Source organism: Podarcis filfolensis (genome assembly GCF_964270895.1).
Source record: "Podarcis filfolensis genome assembly, chromosome: 2".
Lineage (NCBI taxonomy): Eukaryota > Metazoa > Chordata > Lepidosauria > Squamata > Lacertidae > Podarcis > Podarcis filfolensis.
In genome coordinates this window covers 71,636,555-71,658,762 of record NC_139605.1, presented here as the reverse complement: position 1 = coordinate 71,658,762, position 22,208 = coordinate 71,636,555, and the positions used below count along the sequence as shown (strand labels likewise).

General features: G+C 42.6%; 1 protein-coding gene across 4 annotated transcripts in view; it reads left to right on the top strand.

Moving 5' to 3' along the window:
- DPYSL3 (dihydropyrimidinase like 3) overlaps positions 1–21,706 on the top strand; it is a 59,384-nt gene extending 37,678 nt beyond the window's left edge. For 2 of the 4 annotated variants that reach the window (XM_083593990.1, XM_083593992.1), the window contains exons 3-14: positions 1,519–1,703; positions 7,620–7,784; positions 8,427–8,488; positions 9,003–9,083; positions 9,751–9,819; positions 13,311–13,431; positions 14,559–14,715; positions 16,881–17,022; positions 17,967–18,137; positions 18,914–19,093; positions 20,167–20,329; positions 20,945–21,706. In XM_083593990.1, coding sequence (XP_083450116.1) covers positions 1,519–1,703; positions 7,620–7,784; positions 8,427–8,488; positions 9,003–9,083; positions 9,751–9,819; positions 13,311–13,431; positions 14,559–14,715; positions 16,881–17,022; positions 17,967–18,137; positions 18,914–19,093; positions 20,167–20,329; positions 20,945–21,033 — 1,585 coding nt within the window. In that variant the 3' untranslated portion in view covers positions 21,034–21,706. Of the gene's footprint in view, positions 1–1,518; positions 1,704–7,619; positions 7,785–8,426; positions 8,489–9,002; positions 9,084–9,750; positions 9,820–13,310; positions 13,432–14,558; positions 14,716–16,880; positions 17,023–17,966; positions 18,138–18,913; positions 19,094–20,166; positions 20,342–20,944 lie in introns of all 4 variants that reach the window. The other 2 variants (XM_083593989.1, XM_083593991.1) reach the window with 1 other exon arrangement.
- The last annotated feature ends 502 nt before the right edge of the window (positions 21,707–22,208 follow it).

Below are 22,208 nucleotides of genomic sequence, written 5' to 3'. Positions count from 1 at the left end.
TACAAATTAAGAAAGTAACACCACCTGCTGATACAAAATATAATAATAAATATTATTATTTATTCAAAACAATACATTTACAAACTCAGAAGCTGCCTTCCCAAATGGAGCCTTAAAAGAGCAGAAAACATATCAAGTTGCAATAAACTATACAGTGAAGAAAAACAATATATTGTTAATATAAATTCCATCTTTCAAATGATACTTACAAATATCTTTTAAAAACTAATGTTAGAACTGCTTCATAAATGTCATAACTTTCTACATGAATATAATTTCCATGTAGGAAATTGATTGCATGTACCTCACGGTATGTGATACACACCATGTCTGTTTCTCCATCATGAGAAGCTTTAGCTTGTTCTGTGATATACACATGTGATGAAACAGAAGCATTTGCTAAGTGTGATAGGGTATATATAGGGTACATGAAATTTCCCACATGAAAATGATGTAAATTGTCCAATTACATATATCTAGCTTCCCTTTCCAACATTTTGGTCCATATGTCTTACAATGACACCGTATACCAAAAATATCATTAATATTGAAATTCACACACAGTGAAAATCCAATCCATAATCATAAAGACACTAGTCTTTTGATTACCATAAAATATTTCACGGCTTTGTAGAAGTCCAGCAGATGCCCATATTGTTGGTGCCTGAATCTCTGAAGCCTTGGGAGAAGTACATTCTTCTCTGAGAAGGGTGTTCATGGGTGAAATGACCCATAGTCAATCTGAAGCTTGGCTTGTAAACCTTGGGAATTGCTCCCCCTAGTTTTTAAAACAGGAGGCTACTATACTCCATACCAAATGGAGAATATTTTGCTTAATGTAACTAATCAAAATTAACTGTAAAAAGACAGACAAACCAGCAGTAACAGGCTTCTTTCTAGTTAGTAGGAGCAGAAATGCGGGACACTCACTGCAGCAGCCTGTCTGGAAATCTGGGTCTCTGCCAAACAGCTGCACAAGTGGCAGGCACAATTTGACATTTCAGGGGTACTGCTAAACTCATTCACTTGCTGCCCTTCCTTGTGGTATGACAAATGTAGGAAGGGCTGAGCATCCTCTTCTTGCCCACAAGTGCCAGTCACATAGTCTTCCTACCTCTTTGCAGCTGTTAGGTAGAGTCCTGGTTTTCCATTTTGGGGTTTCTATCAATGTGTGGTTCTTCTGGCATTAGTATAATAGTGTATTGAGTTCAGGTATTTGGCTTCTTAAATATGTACTCTTCTAATAGGCAGGTCAAATAAAGAAATGTTTGATGAAATTTACTCAAATCCTAACTCTTTTGCAAAAGGAGTATAAAAAACATATATTTGCTCCATTATTGTAATACTTTACTTTACAGCCTAAAGTAACTAAAATGTATAAGAGAAATCTGTACTAAATATGCTGGTTTGCTGATCAGTTATGGTGGATGAAAGAACTGTCTTATTGTGGAATAAATTGCACTCGACATTTGTCATTGTAAACGTGTTTATCAGACTGGTTTGTTATTATTTAATCAGGCAAATTGGAGACAACTTGATAGTCCCTGGCGGAGTGAAGACCATAGAAGCCAATGGAAGGATGGTTATCCCTGGAGGGATTGATGTCAACACTCATTTGCAGATGCCATACAAGGGGATGACAGCAGTGGATGACTTTTTCCAAGGGACAAAAGCAGCCTTGGCGGGTGGGACCACCATGATCAGTAAGTACAAGGGTGGAGGGGGGCTCTCTTTGTGACTTCCTCGACAGTTTGTGGGTCTTCTAAACATTACCTTCATTTTTTATTATTACAAAACTTGTTTCTGGTGCATAATATGGTGCTAGGTATAGATATAATGTTGGTTATATTTAAGATAGGGTGAACGTTTTACAAGTGGAAAGTACAGTTCATTGAGTGTCCTTCTACATGCTCCCATCAGTCCCAGCCAGAGTTGTGGTCCATTACCATCTACCACATCAGTCATCCTTGCTGTAGAACATATTGAGGGCTGCCTCAGAAGCTCAATAATTGCCATTATTGGTTCATAGTTGTTTATTTCTATAGTATTTAAAATGTTTAAAAATGCTTGAAAACTGCTCTACTCATTGCAGCTCCATTGGTCATCAGATGTAATGGGTGATGCATATTTATTTTTGTTTTTCCTCCATGGAAATAATTTGGAGCTAGAAAGTGTGTAGTTATGGCAAATGAACTTCAGTAGACTCCAAAGCGAGATGAAGTTTGTGTTATAGCTTCCATGGAAAAATCAGACTTTCTGAAAAAACTTACTGAAGTGTAAGGATTTATGCAATAACCCAACTTAGCTTCATTAAACTGTGAGATTTTTGTTGAAGGTCTTGTTTGCTAAAATATCAAGATTTAATCTTTTATTCAATGGCATTTCAGCAGTTTAACAAAGAATAAACGTCCACAAAATTGTGATTTAAAAATAATAATAGTAGAGCATGCCTCAGAAGACAAATCAATCTCCCAGCATGCCTAGGAAGTAAACTAAAATGGGAGAGCAATTCTTGCTTCTTGTTTTCAGAATGCTCTGGTTCATCGCTTGATGGTTCTGCAGGGGTTTTTTGGCTTATTGAGTCATAGGACAAGTTGCAAGTGTGACTGCAGTTGGTTGAAAATGTTTTACTTCCTGCTCCTTCATTTTTGTGTTGAAAGAACTGCAGTATCTGCCGCAGTGTCTGTTGCTTGTAATAACTGCAGTAGAAATTGAGGATTACGTCAGGGGCAATAAAAAGGTAAATTAAGCTGCATGTTAGGAAGAAACTCTCTTCTTTTTTTAATGAGTCGTAGTGAGGGAAAGAGATGAGGCAACCTGCTACTACTTCCCGCTCACTTCTTAGCAAAAGCCTGCTAAAAGCACCTGGTATAATGCCAGGAACTATTAATCCAAAGCACAGTGCCCTATTTTTTCATTCTTTCTTCTGGTAAGTGCACTCTAGACATATCTGAGAAATTACAAGCAGTAAGATGAGACATGCTCTCTTGGTTCACTTGCTTATACCCAAATTGTCAAACATGGTAGAGGTTCCTGCGTTGAAAATGCCTGGACAATGACTGTTCTTTATAGTTCTAAAATATTCCTATCTCTGAAGTATCTTCTCTGTTTCTTCTTTACCCGGATTCCTTGCTATTAACTTTGTTGCCTAAGTAGTCCTCTATACCCATTTACAGTGTGCTCCATTACAAAAATAAATATTGAAATAATGCTGCATCTGTTCTTTTGGTGGTGAAAACATTGCCCCAAACAGCATAGTGACTGAGACTTTGAAAAAACTGTTTAGCTGGTTTCTGTGGTACATTGTGTCTTGTAGAATGCTGGGAAACAGCATATTTTTTGAAGGATCCATGAAGTTGGCTATTAGGAGTTCAGGAGTCTTTGGGCTACAGAAGACATACTGTATTTACTTGAGTCTAATGCACCATCAAATCTAATGCGCACCTCAGTTTTCGGAACCTTGAAAACTAAAAAAGGATTTGCTGGTGAATGTAAATGTGCTATCAAATCTAATGCCCACCTTAATTTTCGCAACGTAATTTGGCCAAAAAAGGGGGAACATTAGATCAGAGTAAATACAGTAATTGTTTAGCAGGAAACTTCTTATTGGATTTTAACAAAACAGAAAAAAAAGTTTACAAAATCTTAAACAATAAATTCAACACAAAAAACATAGAAAAAACATAGAAAAGAAAAACAAAAAAGGAGAAAAAACAAGAAAATCAAAAATCTCTCTTTTCAATTTCTCACCATTTTTCCCTTTTTAACTTATTTTCCTGACTCCCTCCCACCTCCCTCTTTGTATTCCAATTAACGATATGTTCAGCAAATTCATACCTCTTATCTTACCCTTGATTATATATCCCCATATAATATCCTCATATTTTCATTTATAATCAAACCGTTCTTGCCAATTCTTATTTCACCTTATTACTCAAACCACTTCTTTTTTACAATAATTTCATTAATTTCATTAATTTTATCTTGTCCTCAAATCATTAAACTTTCAAAATTTAGACTAAATTTTGCTAAAGCCAATTACATCCTTTCCAACATCTTTTAATATTTCATTAGTATTGAACTACCGTATTTTTCGCACCATAGGACGCACTTTTTCCCTCCTAAAAAGCAAGGGAAAATGTGTGTGCGTCCTATGGAGCGAATGCAGGCTTTCACTGAAGCCTGGAGAGCGAGAGGGGTCGGTGCGCACCGACCCCTCTCGCTCTCCATGCTTCAGGAAGCTATCCGCTAGCCATGGGAGACCCAGCTCTCCCACGGCTAGCGGAGTGCTGCATTAATCCCGAAGCTTGGGGCGTGCGGAGCTCAGCGCGCCCCAAGCTTCTGGGTGCCGGCAAGGTCTCCGCTAGCCGTCTAGCGGAGACCTTGCCGGCACCCAGAAGCTTGGGGCGCGCTGAGCTCCGCACGCCCCAAACTTCGGGATTAGCGCAGCGCTCCGCTAGCCGTGTCTAGGCTGCTGATAGCAGCCTGCCGCCCTGCGCCAGGGGCGCCCTGAAGCAGAGCGCCCCTCGCGCCAGGCAGACATCCGCAGCATGCGGAGCCCTGCAGGAGTTCCCCGCAGGGCTCCCCAAGCTGCGGATAGCAGCCTGCCGCCCGGCGCGAGGGGCGCCCTGAATCAGAGCGCCCCTCACGCTGGGCAGACACCCGCAGCGTGGGGAGCCCTGCAGGAGTTCCCCGCAGGGCTCCCCACGCTGCGGATAGCAGCCTGCTGCCTGGCGGGTGGGGCGCCCTGAAGCAGAGCGCCCCTCACGCTGGGCAGACACCCGCAGCGTGGGGAGCCCTGCAGGAGTTCCCCGCAGGGCTCCCCACGCTGCGGATAGCAGCCTGCTGCCTGGCGGGTGGGGCGCCCTGAAGCAGAGCGCCCCTCACGCTGGGCAGACACCCGCAGCGTGGGGAGCCCTGCAGGAGTTCCCCGCAGGGCTCCCCACGCTGCGGATAGCAGCCTGCTGCCTGGCGGGTGGGGCGCCCTGAAGCAGAGCGCCCCTCGCGCCAGGCAGACATCCGCAGCGTGGGGAGCCCTGCAGGAGTTCCCCGCAAGGCTCCCCACGCTGCGGATAGCAGCCTGCCGCCCGGCGGGTGGGGCGCCCTGAATCAGAGCGCCCCTCACGCTGGGCAGACACCCGCAGCGTGGGGAGCCCTGCAGGAGTTCCCCGCAGGGCTCCCCACGCTGCGGATAGCAGCCTGCTGCCTGGCGGGTGGGGCGCCCTGAAGCAGAGCGCCCCTCACGCTGGGCAGACACCCGCAGCGTGGGGAGCCCTGCAGGAGTTCCCCGCAGGGCTCCCCACGCTGCGGATAGCAGCCTGCTGCCTGGCGGGTGGGGCGCCCTGAAGCAGAGCGCCCCTCACGCTGGGCAGACACCCGCAGCGTGGGGAGCCCTGCAGGAGTTCCCCGCAGGGCTCCCCACGCTGCGGATAGCAGCCTGCTGCCTGGCGGGTGGGGCGCCCTGAAGCAGAGCGCCCCGCGCGCCAGGCAGACATCTGCAGCGTGGGGAGCCCTGCAGGAGTTCCCCGCAAGGCTCCCCAAGCTGCGGATAGCAGCCTGCCGCCCGGCGGGTGGGGCGCCCTGAAGCAGAGCGCCCCTCGCGCCAGGCAGACATCCGCAGCGTGGGGAGCCCTGCAGGAGTTCCCCGCAAGGCTCCCCACGCTGCGGATAGCAGCCTGCCGCCTGGCGGGTGGGGCGCCCTGAAGCAGAGCGCCCCGCGCGCCAGGCAGACATCAGCCAGCCCCACAAGCTCGGGGGACAGCAGGGAGGCGCAGCGCCACCATCCCGCTGTTCCTCGACCTGGTTCGGTTTCCCTGACCTGCTTTTGGGGGGGAAATAAAGGGGAAATTTTTTTCCTTTATTTCCCCCCCAAAAAACTAGGTGCGTCCTATGGGACGGAGCGTCCTATGGTGCGAAAAATACGGTAATTCCATAAATATAGATTAATTACACAAGACATTTCTCATTCTAGATTAGTCCAGCGCCCCTTTTCCTGGTTCACGGCAATGTCAGTCCATATATCATTATATCCTTATCAGTCAGGTGTCCTGATATCAGAGGCCCTCAAATCATTTCCAAGCCCCTTCTGCGAGTTTTCTTGTTCCTGTTTGTAGCTACATACATCCTTGATCCCTGTTGAGTTCTTTCGCCTTTCCTTCTCTTTCTCCTTGGGGGTCCAATCACCGGGTGATTCCGTACAGTAACATTCTTCCTTTCCTTTTCTCCAATTGTCCAATTCCCCGGTGTTGCACTCCCCAATGTTTAGTTTGTAATCCAATAAGTAATTGTTCCGAAAAAATTCTTCCACTCGTTTCACAGTCCCACCAAAGGTAAAAATTTTCTTAACTCCAAAGTTTGGCCAGTGTCCTCCAAAATCCATCCTCTGTGTCTTTTGAGATACATTCACAATCCCATCCATCTTTCTCTGACCTTGCAGTTGCCCTATTGAATCTGTCTCCTGCATAGATTGTTGTACAGTTTCTGTAGCATTTTCCATTGGCACCTCTTTACTGACTTTAGCTGTATTGTCCCTCTTTTGATTCATCAAAATCATTTTCTCCTCCAGCTGTCGCAGCCCATCATATATTTTGTTCAGAGCAGATAAGACTTCCTCTCTATTCATTTCTGTCAAGGTCAGGGAGCTGGTCCCACGATCTAATTTTCCCTGATACAATGTTCTCTTTATAACTGAAAAACAGGCACACTGGCTGGCTTCCTCTAGGGGGTGTAGTTACTTTTTGGCATCCATCTTTAAATTGTATCCAACAAGGAAAAATTCCTTTCGATTTCCAGATACTTTATTTCCTTTCAATATAAAACAAACAGGCAGAAAGCGGCTTTGGAATTATTTTTCCCTTTTCCAGTTCTGTATATCAATTTTTCTATTTTCAATTTGTAAATATCACCGACCGTTTCTTTCCTGCCATTCCGTCCCCAGGTTAGGGACAGTGGAAACTTATTTTCTTAAATTTCTCTCTGCAGGCTTAAAAAGTCAAATTTCCCCCCCTTTCCTCCTGCTGTCAAGGGGGGTTTTGATGGTTAAAAATGCAGGAACCTTCAGGCTATCTGTTTTCCCGGCTTTTAGCTTGTAAAATCTTTGCTTTGATCTTTATACAAAGGACGGGAGGTGGACTTCCTTTTTACACCTTCCCGTTTCAGGTCAAATTCCAGGCTGTATTTTCATGCAAAATTTTCAATTGTCCTACTCACGGGTTGTTGTTTAGAATCCGAATTGTCATAGGAAGAAGGACAGCGCTCTCCGACAACAGCTGTGCAGCTTCGCTCCGCAGAGTTAGCGATTGACTCTCAGCACCACACCAACCCCCGTCTCCCTCTGGAGCCCTTTATAGGGTTCCTTTGCCAAACGGGGGGGGGACGCAAACGGTGCCCGCCGAGTCCCAGGTCCGCAGGCTTCTTCCGCCTGCGGTTTTTAAAGGGTCCCCGCTTCGCTGCAGCGGTAAGACCCGATTTCCACGGAGCTGTCTCCCTCTCAGTTAGAGGGAATCCGCCATTGTCGGAGGCGCCGCCTCCAGGAAGTCCGTTTAGCGGGAAACTTCTAGACAGAAGGGAAAAACATAAGACCTTCATTCTTTACTACAACTTGCTGCCTTTGTTCACAGTTGATCATGTTGTTCCTGAGCCCGAGTCCAGCCTCATAGAAGCATATGAGAAGTGGCGAGAGTGGGGTGATGGGAAGGCTTGCTGTGACTACTCCCTGAATGTGGACATCACCCACTGGAATGACAGTGTCAAACAAGAAGTGCAAACACTCATCAAAGAAAAAGGTTCGTCAATGCCAGAGGCCAATCCCTTGTCTTCCCACATTCTAATTGTATGTTAGAATATATAGTGCATGATTCTGTGCTGAGATTTGTTGGGTCCAACCACAGTTTTCTTACTATCTCCTTTGAGTGATATGAATTGTTCCCCAGTTGTATGATAAGTAACTCTTGATTCTACGTGATAATTATCTTAGTGTAGAAAATGGCTTACAAATCATAGTACTGATGTTATTTGGTATTGCAATACCAATACATCAACTGGTTCAATCTCTTTTTGCATGCTTTCTTCCAGGCTACTAAATCAGTGTGATCCTGAAAGTGTCCTCTCATATTTGTTAGATTTCTATAAGCAGCACTCCGAAAGGTGGCCACATGCCCAATAAATATTTTCCCTTTTCTTAAGCTTTTGACTACATTTAAGATTCAACAGAGCTTTAGCTAGATAACTTCAGTGTTTCAGAGAATCAACTAACAGGACAATAAACAGAAAATTTCCCTTTGCTGCTGGCTCTTGCCAAAGATTCCCATTCCATTATGTGTGAGTAATTCCTCACATGACTAGTGGAGTACCGATTTAGGATGACGTGAAGTAGAGAGTAAAATCTTATTTGCCAACTTTTCTTCTTATATAATCTTTTGCTTTAGGTGTTAACTCTTTCATGGTTTACATGGCCTATAAGGATTTGTACCAGATGTCAAATACAGAGGTAAGAACTAAGCTGTTCAACTGTGCTGTATGCATTGCTTATCAGCCTTTTTAAAGGGTTAATACTGTGTTTTAATTTGTGATTTTGAGCCTTCTTGGTGGCCTCATGTAGGACTAAATGCCAGGACAGAAATTATCTTGCCAGTAAAAATGTCCATCAATGATTTGTGACAACTACAATCTAATACAAATACTGCTCCTCCCCATTTTTTTTTTATGAGGGCTACACAGTGCCTCACAAGACATCTGATTAAGAGGCAACAACACATGTGAGTGCAGCTAGGATTTATATGCTTCAGCCAGTAGTCCTTTAGTGTGGACATCTAGTTCCTTCTCCTGAGCTCTCACTATTTTTCTTCCTTTATTCTTAAGTGGTAGTTGACTGAATTGGTAGCCCTTTCAAAGTCCAGTGCTAATAACAATAAATAAAGAAATAAAATCTCTGCTAATCAACATGCAAATGTTGAGCCACATGTTTTCTAATGTTGGCTTTCTTGCTAATTTCTCTTTTTCAGTTGTATGAGATATTTAGTTTCTTGGGAGATCTTGGCGCAGTAGCTCAAGTTCATGCTGAAAATGGAGATATCGTTGCACAGGTGATGTTGTTCTATCTTCTATTTGACCAAAGCACATAATGTAAGCAGAAATAATGTATGTATACTAGTGTAAAACATGACACATTGTACAAATGTATTCTGAGAGAGCCAGGTGGATCCTTAGATCCCAATCAGGTAGAGATTGTAAATGCCTGAATTAAGTTTCTGTCCTTCAACTGGAAATTCTAACCAGTTAAGTAGGATTATGTTGTCTGAATACTGTATAGTTTGTCTTCTGTCTTCTGATTAATCAGCAGATCTGGTAATGTACCAAAATTCTGAGACTTGCAGTCATTGTGGGCAAGCATATTATCCAGATGTACCTGGGTTTTGCAGATATTTATCAGTGACTTTAAATCTTGATTTCAGCACTATAGTTCTACTATAGTGTTTTGTTCCAAAAATCGTTTTGTAAATGCTAGCTTATGTAAAAGCTTAATAAGTTTTTAAAAAAACTATAATAAGCTGACAGCCAAGGCTATATAACATTTAACTACAGTCATTCCTGTATTAGGATAGGTTAACCACAGTAATCCAAGCTCTGGTAACCACACATTTAGACTTTGCTCTATGCAACATATTCAGATGACTGTAATGTACTCAGATTTACTCCTTAATAACAATTCTTAAATCTGTTTCTTAACTTCTTTCTTTTTATATTCTTTAGGAGCAAGCTAGGATGCTGGAGATGGGAATAACTGGCCCAGAGGGCCATGTACTTAGTAGGCCAGAAGAGGTAAGATGTCACTGATGAATCAACAAACACCCTTCGGACAGGTTGTTGCTGCTGCACACTCAATTTTGCAGTAGATTGTTTAAGTTCCCAGTGCTAACATGAACCAGTGCAGTTCCAAAAGCAACCCACAAGTCCTGCCTGGGCGAACTGGGCATTCCATAGCACATTCCTGCAGCTTTGCTTTTTATAGTCTTGAGAAACAAGACAGTGAAAATTAGGGTAATTAAAAGCACTCTCTAGCGGTGCATCTGCATTGTAAAATAATTGTCTAGAAATTTACCAGTATCTCATTTCTGCTTACAGCTAATATTAGCATCCAGGTTCTTTATTATTTGGCCTGTTAATCCACATTTTAGTTTAAGGCTGAATTTTATACTATCACTTGTGGTAATGAGGGTTGTTTTTTTGACAGAGTAAACACCCTTCATACATTCCTAGCACTATAGTCAGGGCTGGCCATGGTAGTTTTGCAGCACTAAGAGCAAAGGAAATTACTATGTTTAAATAGGTATAACTTTATACCCATAGGGAGCAGGAATGGTAGGAACATTACATTTGCACATAATACTTTCATTACTATAATTGTCCTAAAATAGGAAGGTCAGTGTACGTTAAATGCTAAGATGCTTCTACAGCTGGCTTTGGAATAAGGTATCTTCCATTCATCTTGGTAGGGTGTAACACATTTTCTCTGCTTACTATATTTTTGTGGTTGGTTTTGGGGATTTTTGAGAAAAAGGACAGGAATTCTGAAACTTATGTAAGTTGTTTGCCCAGGCAGCTGTCCCGAGTCTCTATAGTGCTGCTGCTGTTCTAAGGTTGCTGGACTTCATGGACAGTCTCTTTACTCCTGACTCAGAACTGTTTTGTGGGGAGGATGATGTGTTAACCACACATATGGTTTCCTTAGCACACATCCTAATGGCACATGTGGTATGGTTTTTGGACCGCAAGCCTCAGTCATTACCGAATAGTTGCAGCCATGTGGAAAACACACCACTTTGGTTATCTGGAATGTTGCACAAAGCAGCCATTCAAAAATATATTATTTGGGATTCCTTTAAATTTCTAGGATAAAGCAACTCCATAATTCAGAGAAATCTGAACATGTCTGGGGTATAATTGAGATTCCGTGTGTTGTAGATTGGCGGGGAGCAAGTTGGCTGTCCTGGGGCTGAAATTCCCCATCACCTTGATGAAGATCTTAATTGCCTATTTCCTCTAGACTTAAAGCTGAGAAGCTACATATCTAAAGCATGCTTCCTTTAAGCATACAAGACTGCACCATACTACTGTACAAAGTTCCACATTGTTTTTGTATTTGGATGTTAATTTGTTTTTCAAATTTGTAAGCAAATACCTTGTTGAGCACAACACCAGTCTCCTTCCTTGGTGTTGTGCTCTCTCTCCAGGAAAGCAACAGTGCACAAACACAGCAGCTGCAGCATTCTTCCGTCTTCCTCCAGCTGGCTGGTCAAGTGTGTAATAAAAGGCATGTCTTGAATCACTTGCTATGAAGCTTTTTTTCATTTTCAGCAGAATTAGTTCATAAAGAATCACCTGCTATATAACAAAATACTTAAATATTCTCAGGCTGGCTCATAACAGTGAAATAATACATTCAGAACATATATTGCAACAATATTTTGCAAATAGTTCAGTTTTTATCCCTGTGGGCAGCAAGTGATTTTTGAAGGTTGCTCATAGCTGCCTTCACCTGTGGAACAGGGAATTGTGGTTTGGAAACATTTCAAACTTATCTTTGCTTGGAGGTTATTTATGTTTTGCATTTTCTGGTGCTTCTCATAAACATCCTTGTGCTGAATTTCCAGCATCCCAGCCGTATAGCAGTTAGGTCTCAAATAACATTAGATATTCAGATTCTAGGGGGGGGAGGGGTGCACGTAAGTATGTAACTCTTGGCAAGTCCCTTTACAATGCTGACAGATGGAATTTAAATCATTTCCTCAGCAAATTCGCATTAAGTAAGACAGCCCTAAGAATTGTATTCACATATTCTTGACACTTTGTCAGAGAAGAAATTGTTTCAGCATAGGCAGATGGTTGTGTAAACAACTTTTCAAACTTTGATTCCTTGGTTCCTTTACAAGCTTGCCTAAAGTCGAACCTCTACTTACCACTGCCTCTTCTTACTGTATATGGTTTGTTTCAGGACACTCTTTTATTTTTTCCTTTCCTTTTTAAAATATCAGTATTTAAGCTGTTGGCAGTCAGAAGGTATTTTAGATTATGTCAGGCTGAACAGTGAATGATGTAATGCTCCAAAGATATCTTACTTGCTGAAGTGTTGAAAGTTATAACAGCAAGCAAGATATAAAAATTACAGGCTTCTGATGTCATGGGAGGTAGCAGGGGCCAATAGGAAGGGAAAACAGTCATCATAATTGGGTTAGAACTGCATCCTAAACAAATAACCAGCAGAAAACTATCCTCTTTTCCAGTACAGCCATTGTTAAGTACACAATAGACTCAGGCTGCATGCCTTATTCAGTAAATAAGCTAAAGCTTTAGTTCAAAATCAATTTTAATCAGTGAGGGTTAAACTTGAGGACTGAGAGATAGGGAGATGAGGAGAGGAGAGAAATTGTTGTAATTGTGGGTTGTACATATAATAATAATGAAATTGGCAAATTTTGGGTTTGTAGCTCACAGTTATATGGCTCAGGTGGTTTGATTGGCTCTGCAAGAGATGCATGCTGTTGCTTTTAGAACAGCTGCTAATATATTCAAAATGTTAACTGTTAATAAAAATGATATACAATTTATCACCACTAACAAATTAGTGAACTCAATTTTTTCCTTTTTGCTGCTGCTGTGGGACCATTCGTAGCCTAAACAGTCTCTCTTTGAATTATTATATTCATTTCTATCCTGCCTTTCCTCCAGACTGGTACCCAGGGTGGCTTCTGGATAAAAATATAAAAACACAAGATAAATTATTCCTCCTCCTTTCCCCCTGTTAAGTAGCTGGCTGCTGTATGGAGCATATCTCTCTATCTAGCAAACACAGGTTTCATTTACTAAATGGGTTCAATAGGGAATACAGGGTTAATGCACAAGCTGAGCTTAGACATAATAGTCTCACATAGCAGGTTGTGCTAGCTTTCATCTTTCAAGGCCCAAAACTGCTACTGTGCATGATTTGCAATGTTTTCTATTGCAAAATGCATGAACTACTGTGAATGAAGGAGTCTTTGGAGAGAGAGGACAGTTGTGCAAGAAACACCCATCACACATAAAATAGAAAGTTGATACTGTGTTGGGTAGAATTTGGAAAGGTTAGTGAGGGAAGCATTTTAGAATTTAATGCTTCTGCTTTGTTCAGGATTTGAGGATCATTCTTTTCTTGCTGTTCCAAACTTTCTTAAGGGAATGGAAAGGTCATGCTTTGAAGTGGAATATATTGTGTCATGCAAAGTTACTGAACTCCTTTGCTGTTTTCTGAGCTCACAGTCCCTTCTCTGTTTCAGCTCGAGGCTGAAGCTGTCTTCCGTGCGATCACCATTGCCAGCCAGACCAACTGCCCCTTATATGTGACCAAAGTGATGAGCAAGAGTGCTGCTGACCTGATTTCACAGGCCAGAAAAAAAGGTGAGCAGCTGCATCTTTGTTACCTACCCATGTTACCTTACTTACAAGGTTTGCTAGAATGGCTGTAGCCTCAGAATGACTTTAAAAAAGGAAACCAATATAAAAACAACTAGAATAAGGGTAATAATCTACAAGATTACAAGACTACAACTCCCAGCAGCCCCAGCCAAAACGGGAGGGCCACATATTAAGCATTCTTGAACCAGGAGAACAAAAACCAATAGCACAGAAGCAGCCAATTAAAAGAATACAAAAACATAACTGAAATAGACCAAGGGCAACAAAGCTTCCCATAAAGAAGGTTTTCATGATCCTCCTGAAAAGGAGTAAGCATGGTGGGAAGTGAATTCACTTGGAAGAGGATCCTGCCATCAAGGAGGCCTGCTTATTTTAGCCTGCTTACATCAGAAGATGAGGCTCTTTATCAGCTATACCTTTAACACTGTCCTCAAAGGGGTCAGTGCTTTGTTCCGTTCTTCAGATAATTCCTTTTGAAATTTATCCAAGATTCCCTTTGCCAGCTCAATGTCTTCTGTACATAGTCTGTGTTTTTTGGCACCATCGTCGGTCCGTCTTCAATGTCATCAGAACCCATCTATTGAGTCAGTTTATGATGTTAAAATGAATCTTCAGAGTCCGTTCTTTCACTCGTCATGATATATCCTTCTCAGGGTCAATGTTAAATCTAAATAGTTTTAGGATTTGGGGTACATTTAATCTGTTATTTCATCTGGCTGAGGAGGAGAGAGCTGCTCAGCCTGCCATCTTTATCAGTGATGTCACTGCTCCCCTTGGACTAGTTGACAGGATATTTGAACCTTGATTTACCAAGTCCTAGTCTGACACTCCTTTAAGGAACCCTGGGTTTAGAGCTTTAAAGGCAGTCTGATTTGTCCTTGTAAGACCGGAAGTTGATGTAGTTCTTTAAGCATAGGTGATATATGTGGTCTGCAGCAGGTTCTAATTATGGCTGCCATATTCTAGAGCTAGACTAACTGAGGATGGCACTAACTTTTATAAATGTGTACTTCTGCCAACAGAAGCAGCTGCAGGCCTAGCTCACCCTCTCCCCTTCTGTAAAATGTATTGTCCTTGCCCTAAATCTTTGTTGTTATTTTCACCATCAGGTAATGTAGTGTTTGGCGAGCCAATTGCAGCCAGTCTTGGAACAGATGGAACACACTATTGGAGCAAAAACTGGGCAAAAGCTGCTGCATTTGTGACCTCCCCTCCTCTGAGTCCAGATCCAACAACCCCTGATTACATCAACTCCTTACTGGCCAGGTTGGTTATAGCGAGAAAGGGAAATATTCTCTCTTGAAACCAGTCCTATGGAAACTGAATAATAAGATGATGCTTGGAGCTAACATAAACAGGAAAGTAGTGAACTGCACCCACTCAACTGGGGACTTTCCAGATTCTGTTTATATTGCCTTGTTCATTTGGAGCATTCTGAGGTGTTGCTATTGCAAGTGCACATTTGCATCTGGAATAGCTCATAAGACAGCTTCAAATTAAGGACAGCGGTGATGCTGAAAAAGAAGGGATATTTATTTAAAAAATTAGACATATAGAAAAACAAAAGAAGTGGGTCATTTAGCACTGGGAGGTAGTTAGCTGAACTGCATGTTGGCACAGACATGGATTAGTGAGCATCCAGAAACTAGAAATAAGGTTTTATGTTTGGAAACAGTGAGGTATATCTCAGATTTCATGTTTGGAAATAGTGAGGTACATCTCAGATTTCAAATTGTATCCGTTGACTGGCGACTTGAAGAGAAGACTGAATAAACTAGGTGTGAGTTGTATTAAAACTGACCAACATGGAAAAAAATATTTCATAACACATATGAAGTGGCCAAGTCCTGGAAAAAAGGAACCATGCCTGTTTTTCTTAAACTCTCTGCTCAATATTCTTTTGGATATAGTCTTTAGGAGGCTCGCCTGCCTGTTAGTTAGCTAGTTTTTAGCAGAACAAATCTGACTGACACAAATCTCTCTGTGTAGTAAAGCAGACATATGGCACCAAATTATTAAGAGGAGATGGAGATTATCATTGGATTAGGACTTGTGTTCTGAAGCCCAGACTGAGGCCATGAGGCTCAGAGACTCTTTGAATCAGAAAATCAGACACAGGGTCCATCTGGAAGGCAAACAATCTCTATAGTTTCCTTTTTTAGTGTTTAGACAAGGCTTTAAGCCCCCCCCCTTTTTTTTCTTAATTACCGTGCATCCTTTCAGCTAAGTCCCCGGCAGCTAGCAGACGCCAGGAAGCAGGAAGTTTCCATGGAACTCTTTGCATAGTCTTTGGTATGATTGTTAGACCATGACCATTGTTTGTTGCTGCCCTCTAGAGCCACAAGCAGATAAATATAATGGACGAAAGCAAATGACTTAGTGTCTTTAGACACTACATGAACTTTGAAACAAATTTAAGTTAATAGGTTATGCTAAAAGCTTGTTTCATACAGTGGTTGAAATACTTTGGATTATGTGGGTCAAGGTTTTGTTACATTGCAGGAAAGGGTAGAATAGAAGCAATGTAGCAATTCTGTCATAGACGAAATCTGGATGCCTTTCCAATAAAAGATTCTAGGTGTGGCTAAAGTAATAAAGCCTTTACCTTTACCAAGAAGTAGACAAACCAAGAAGCAGATGCTTTAGGCAGCCAACCAATTTTATTTCTCGCTCCTTCACATAACATTTTGACAGTATGTCGTTGAAGATTTCACTGCTAGTGGGCAATCTCTTGTGACTCCAGTATCTAATTTTCACACTGAGAGCTGGTTCTAATCATATGCTGTTCTAAAAAAAATCCTGCTCACGTACATTTTACACCCCTGAGCATTATAATGTGGAACCTGTGAACTCCTGCAAGATCATGGCTCTCCTTCCATGAAAATGAAAAACACTTTCTGGTTTCACGGGAACTGTGGATTCATCTTAACACTGTTCATGTGAATAGACTTGCATCAGCAGACTTTCTTTAAAGCACAGTGTTGGCACTGATCTGTTGTCTGACTCAGTTGTCTGCAATCAAATCAATCTGGCGCTGGCTGCAATAATTTTCTTGCTTCATTTTTCAAGAGCAAATAAATCTTCAGCTGAAAAAGGTTCTTGAATAGGTTTAGGTTTACAGTGATCAATAAACAGGACTGTCTCTGTCCTAGGCTTACAATCTAAAAGGCATGACACAAAAGGACAACAGATGTGGGAGGAGGAGGGAAAAAGCAATATTGGGCATTGCTACTTAGTTACAAGGTTCTTTTATACATTGCTTTTCTAGTTCACATTTATGCTAATTACAGTTCTGTGCCTTCATTTTTGTTGCTGCTGTTGTTACAGAGAGTGGAAACTTTCAGTAAACTACTTGGAGATAAAAGCATTCTTGTATGACTGGACTAAGGGCATGGGTAACCAATACATTTTGTTGCTTGTCTCTGAGCTAGTGGTGACCTCCAAGTCTCAGGAAGTGCACACTGTACATTCAGTACAGCGCAGAAAGCAATTGGAAAAGACAACTTCACAGCAATCCCAGAGGGGACCAATGGTATTGAGGAACGGATGTCTGTTATTTGGGACAAAGCAGTGGTAAGAGAAGAGGGTGGGGAGGTGGGGGTTGATAATACTTGTATTATTTATTCAGTGTATTAGTTGCTTGCCTCACAGAAGTCTTAAAGTGACATAAAAATTTAGGAGCATAAAGCATAGTGTAAAATCATAATAAAGAGCCATACAGTAACTTATAAAACAGAACCAATAAAACAGCAGCAGAAAAATACCATAGACAGCTATGTCATAATCCATCAAATATATTGGCACCATGTGGACCTTAGTGTGAAAGCATTCCAAAGCAGGTAGCCACAAATGAAAAGGCCCTGTCCCTCATCACCACCCTTCAAATCTCCTTCAGAGGGGGGACCTGGAGGAAGGCCTCTCATGACAGATCAAAGGGTCTGTGTAGGTTCTTATTGGGAGAAACGCTCCAAAATATATTGGTTGTGCATTTAAGGTGAATCTGCTTAATGACCTGCTCTTTTAATAATACTAGTTTTATCCAGAATAAAGGAAACTGAATTATTCAGCTATTGGAAATGAAAACTTCCCTTTGTAACTCGTATAGCCTCTGTTTAAAACAGCTGCATGGTTGTCAGCTTGTTTCTGAGCCCAATTCAGGGTGCTCACATTAATGTTTAAAGCCTTATATGATGTATGCCCCAATTATCTGAGATTGCCTCCTTCCTTACAGACCCTCTGGGTATTAAGATTGGCAGAGAGGACCCTCTTGGTAGTTCCACTACCTAGTGGTGGCCCAGGAGAGGGCATTCTCTGTGGCAGCTCCGAGGCTGTGGAATTCCTTCCCCACAAAGGTGCATCTGACACCTTTATTATATGGTTTCCAATGTACTCTGGCGATGCAGCTCTTTATCCTGGCATTTGATATCAGAGATTTGTATTTTTGGGACCTGCTTTATTCCTTTGACTGTAACTTGTTTTACTTGCCTTATCTTTCTTTTATTATTCATACCCAACAGGCTACGGGGAAAATGGATGAGAACCAGTTTGTGGCTGTGACAAGCACCAATGCTGCCAAGATCTTCAACATGTACCCAAGAAAGGGCAGAATTGCTGTTGGATCAGACAGTGACCTTGTCATATGGGATCCCGATGCAGTGAAAATTGTATCTGCTAAAAGCCACCAATCAGTAAGTCTTTTGCTGGTCAGTAAGTCTTTTAACTTCACAAACTGACATGGTCAGTTTGTGAAGTTAAGCACAGGAATATAGGAACCTGAGCCCTGGTCAGCTTTGTCTTCTCTTCATTCTGGGTTGCTCTTTTCTGCTTCAGTCTGCCTTAGCCCACCCACATCCTCACAGAAACGAAGTAGCAAACAAAAATGAAATGTATTTCCTTATTTTTAAAAAAGATGTTTAGGCTATAGGGTCAAAACCTTAGGAGGAATTCAATGCAGTGCTAATATCATTTAGTTAGCACAAGCATTTCAGCTTGCCAGACAGAATGATCCCCCACCTGCTGTTCTTGGGTTTCATAGAGTGTATCTTTCTTTTTTAAAATTTATATACCGCCCTATAGCCATACGTCTCAGGGTGGTTCACAGGATAAAATCAGAATACAAAACCGCAAAATAGATAATCGCATCAACATGAACTCAATCTCTCTCTCTCTCTCTCTCTCTCTCTCTCTCTCTCTCTCTCTCTCTCTCACACACACACACACACACACACACACACTTTAAAAGGACATAGGGTGTCAGTCAACCCAGCTAAAAACAGTTAAAATAATTTTAAAAGATTTTTTTAAAAAACACAATTTAAAATAAGAAGCAGTACTCTGCTGGGCAGCAGCCAGGTGGCTAGAGGCAGGGGTAGGCCCGCAGGGTGGAGGGTATCTGTAGATTTGGCACTGGTTTAGGTGGGCTGGTGGCTTGATGCATAATGAGTCTGATTCCAATGTGTTGTAGGCAGCGGAATACAACATCTTTGAAGGAATGGAGCTACGTGGAGCCCCCTTGGTTGTCATATGCCAGGGGAAGATAATGATGGAAGATGGCAACCTTCATGTGACACAGGGGACAGGACGCTTCATTCCTGGCACCCCTTTCTCAGACTATGTCTACAAGCGCATCAAAGCAAGGAGGAAGGTAAGATAGAGAAGCCCAGTATGTAGGGTTTTAATGATGGTGTCTCTTCATACTGCTTTATGGCAAGGAAACTGTGCACCACAGCTCTTTCCCATGCTGTGAAGATACTACCAGAAGTCCTGAGTCACATGGGAGTAGCCAGCATTGTCCTAGTTTCTAGAAGGTATCATGCTTATGTTGGGTACAGCTGTCATGCGGTCTCCTCTCTTACAGCCATGAACTTCAGACATTATCTTTGTCATAGAAGCAGCCATAGAGTAGTAGCTTCTACAATTGAGAAGGGACCCTTTCTGTGTATCATTAATGAGAAATGCATGGCTACAGTTCCTTCCTCAGAGAGCTTCTCCTTATTCAGGTTGCCTTGCTTGGTAGCATGCTTTCACTGTGTTTACGAGACCAAAATCTGTAGTAAACCATCATATCACTCCCACCCTTCTGCTAATTGTGGATGGGTGAGACAATGATGGAGAAGTCTGTGAAGGCCTCTGCACTGGCAGTTGAGCAGACAGTTGAGGGAAGCCAGGCCTAATACAGGGGCTTTCAACCTTTATTGGTCCATGGCTCCCTTGACCAAATACATTCTGTGGCACCCCTGTGGGGCTCAGAAGCCCATTTATGTCACCCCTTGTCTGCAGAGCTGGCAGCCTCTCACCCTTTTTTGAACACCCTCCCTTGTGGAATGTTCCCTCAGCCTCCTCTCCTCTCCCCTCTCCTTGGGAGTCCTCTGGGCAGCCGCTGCTGCCGCCCCTGGTTTCTGAGCGGCACCTCCTGCCCCAGAGAGGTGTCTCCTCACATTGCCCCACAGGGACCTGGGAAGCACCCCGTGACCAGCCCAAGAGGCACCATTCGCCTGGGGAGCTTGTAGCCAGAGCTGCTGCAACAAACAGCTATGCAACCCTTTGGGAGGCAGAGACACAAGAGGGCATCAGAGGAGGGAGGGAAGGAAGGAAGGAAAGAGGGACAGAGGCCAGTGTTGCACCCCTAACCACCATTCAAGGCACCCCAGGGTGCCATGGCACACTGGTTGAAAACCACTGACCTAATACATTGCTTTTTTCTCTTACCTGTGACAGATGGCTGAGATGCATGCTGTGCCAAGGGGCATGTATGATGGGCCTGTGTTTGACTTGACCACTACACCTAAAGGGGGCACTCCTGCAGGCTCTACTCGGGGATCACCTACCAGGCAGACACCCCCAGTAAGGAATCTCCACCAGTCTGGATTTAGCTTATCGGGTAAGCTATCGGGTAAGCTATCTGTTAAGCTGATTGGGTGAGCTGATGGTACATTGATTTCAACACCTCTAGGCAGAAGGCAAGGGAAAAGGTGCCACTGGTATTTAGTACAGCTTCTCTAGATGCAATAAAATCAAATTCACCCAGCTGGCAGGTTTGAGATTTGTTTCATTCTATTAGGCGGAGAAGGGAAGGGGACGTCTTTTCATTCCATATGCTTATTGTAACCTTTGTCAGCATTTATGCATTAAGACCACTAGTGGATTTCACACACTAGATTTGTAGCTACCTATTCAGATTATCAGGGATCTCAAATAGTAGGAAAGTTAAGCCACACCAGGTGCCACTCTTTGCTGTGGAATGGTTGACTGTCACCTACTTTTTATATGATTTACTGCCGCTTCTCCCTTTATGGTGAGCATAGATATTTCCAGAGTTAGCTAGCTAGTGGTACCTGTGCCAAAACAATTGCGTTCTAAGATTTTATGGTTGACAAGAAAATAGCCTTCATAGCAGGTCTTTCGCTGTATTACTTTTTCTTAGCCCTGTGAAGAAAAGCACCTAACTTCCTTTTCCTGCTTCCCCCCCCTCTTTCATCTTGTGTATGCCCTGCAGGTACCCAAATTGATGAAGGTGTTCGCGCAGCAAGCAAGCGCATTGTAGCACCTCCAGGAGGCCGCTCCAATATAACATCTCTGAGTTAAGCACCCAGTACTCAGGGAGGGGAGAAGGGGGGGAAGGGAAGGGGGAAACTGTTATTTGAGAAAACTAAGCAATGGTACCTTGATATTTAAGAAGGAAAGAGCAACCTGAAGAAGCGTTCAGATTTTGAAGAATCAATAAGCCTCAAGCCTTATGTTTCATAAATGCTACTCGCTACCTAGCTTTAAAAAATATTGCGGGTTTTCTTTTCTGTTTATTCATAGCCTTAATATCCCCCCCCCTTTTTTTTTTACATGCATGCAAATCTGACAGGTGACTAAGTTAAGAGTATGTAATTGTACATGGTGAGTGCTTGTGTGATAACACATTGTAAGAAGGGGATTGGATTAAAGATGGGAAACTAATGACATGAGCTGTTTATTTAGCCAGTTTACTTGGGCAGAATCAACCAAGGAGTTTTAGTGTTGGGGAAGGGTGGGGCAGAAGGTGGTGGGGCAGGGTAGTGGGAGGTGGACGGGGGGCAGACCAAGTAGATCTGTGTATTGTGTCCATGTTCTTCTGTTTCCACTAAATTCAGACAAGACATAGTTGCCTCAGAGCACTACATGAGGCCATTGGAAAATTCAGCCATCTTTGTAATGGCTCTGTTGTATCACCTTCCTGTTAGAGATTTTATTACTTTGTACATTTTATTGAATAAAAAATGAAAAGGCATGGTTTTTTCCCCCTCCTTGGCTTGTCGAGGCAAAGTAACAGTTTCTTCCTCCCTCACAATTAATTTCAAGTTCTTGGGGTGGGGGTAGGGGAAAGGATATCACCCCCTATGCTCAGTTTGTACAGGACTGAACTTCTTGCCAAATCCTCTTTCTTTCACATCACACAAACTGGTTAGTGAACTGGAAGTTGTAGCATTTCCTCTCATGAGGGCTGTGACTGATTTCCATTCTGGGCTTTTTGAATCTCTGTGGCTCTGTTGATTGATTGCATTTATATACTGCCCTTCATCTGTAGATCTCAGAGTGCTTCACAGCATAAAAATACAAGATAAAAACACAAAATACATAATAAAAGCAAAACAAACCAATAACCCCCAACCCCCTCCCACAAACACATTTAAAATGATTTCGGATGTTAGTCAGTCAAAGGCCTGGTTGAAGTGGAATGTTTTCTCCTGGCACCCAAAGGTGTAATACAGTGGTACCTTGCAAGACAAATG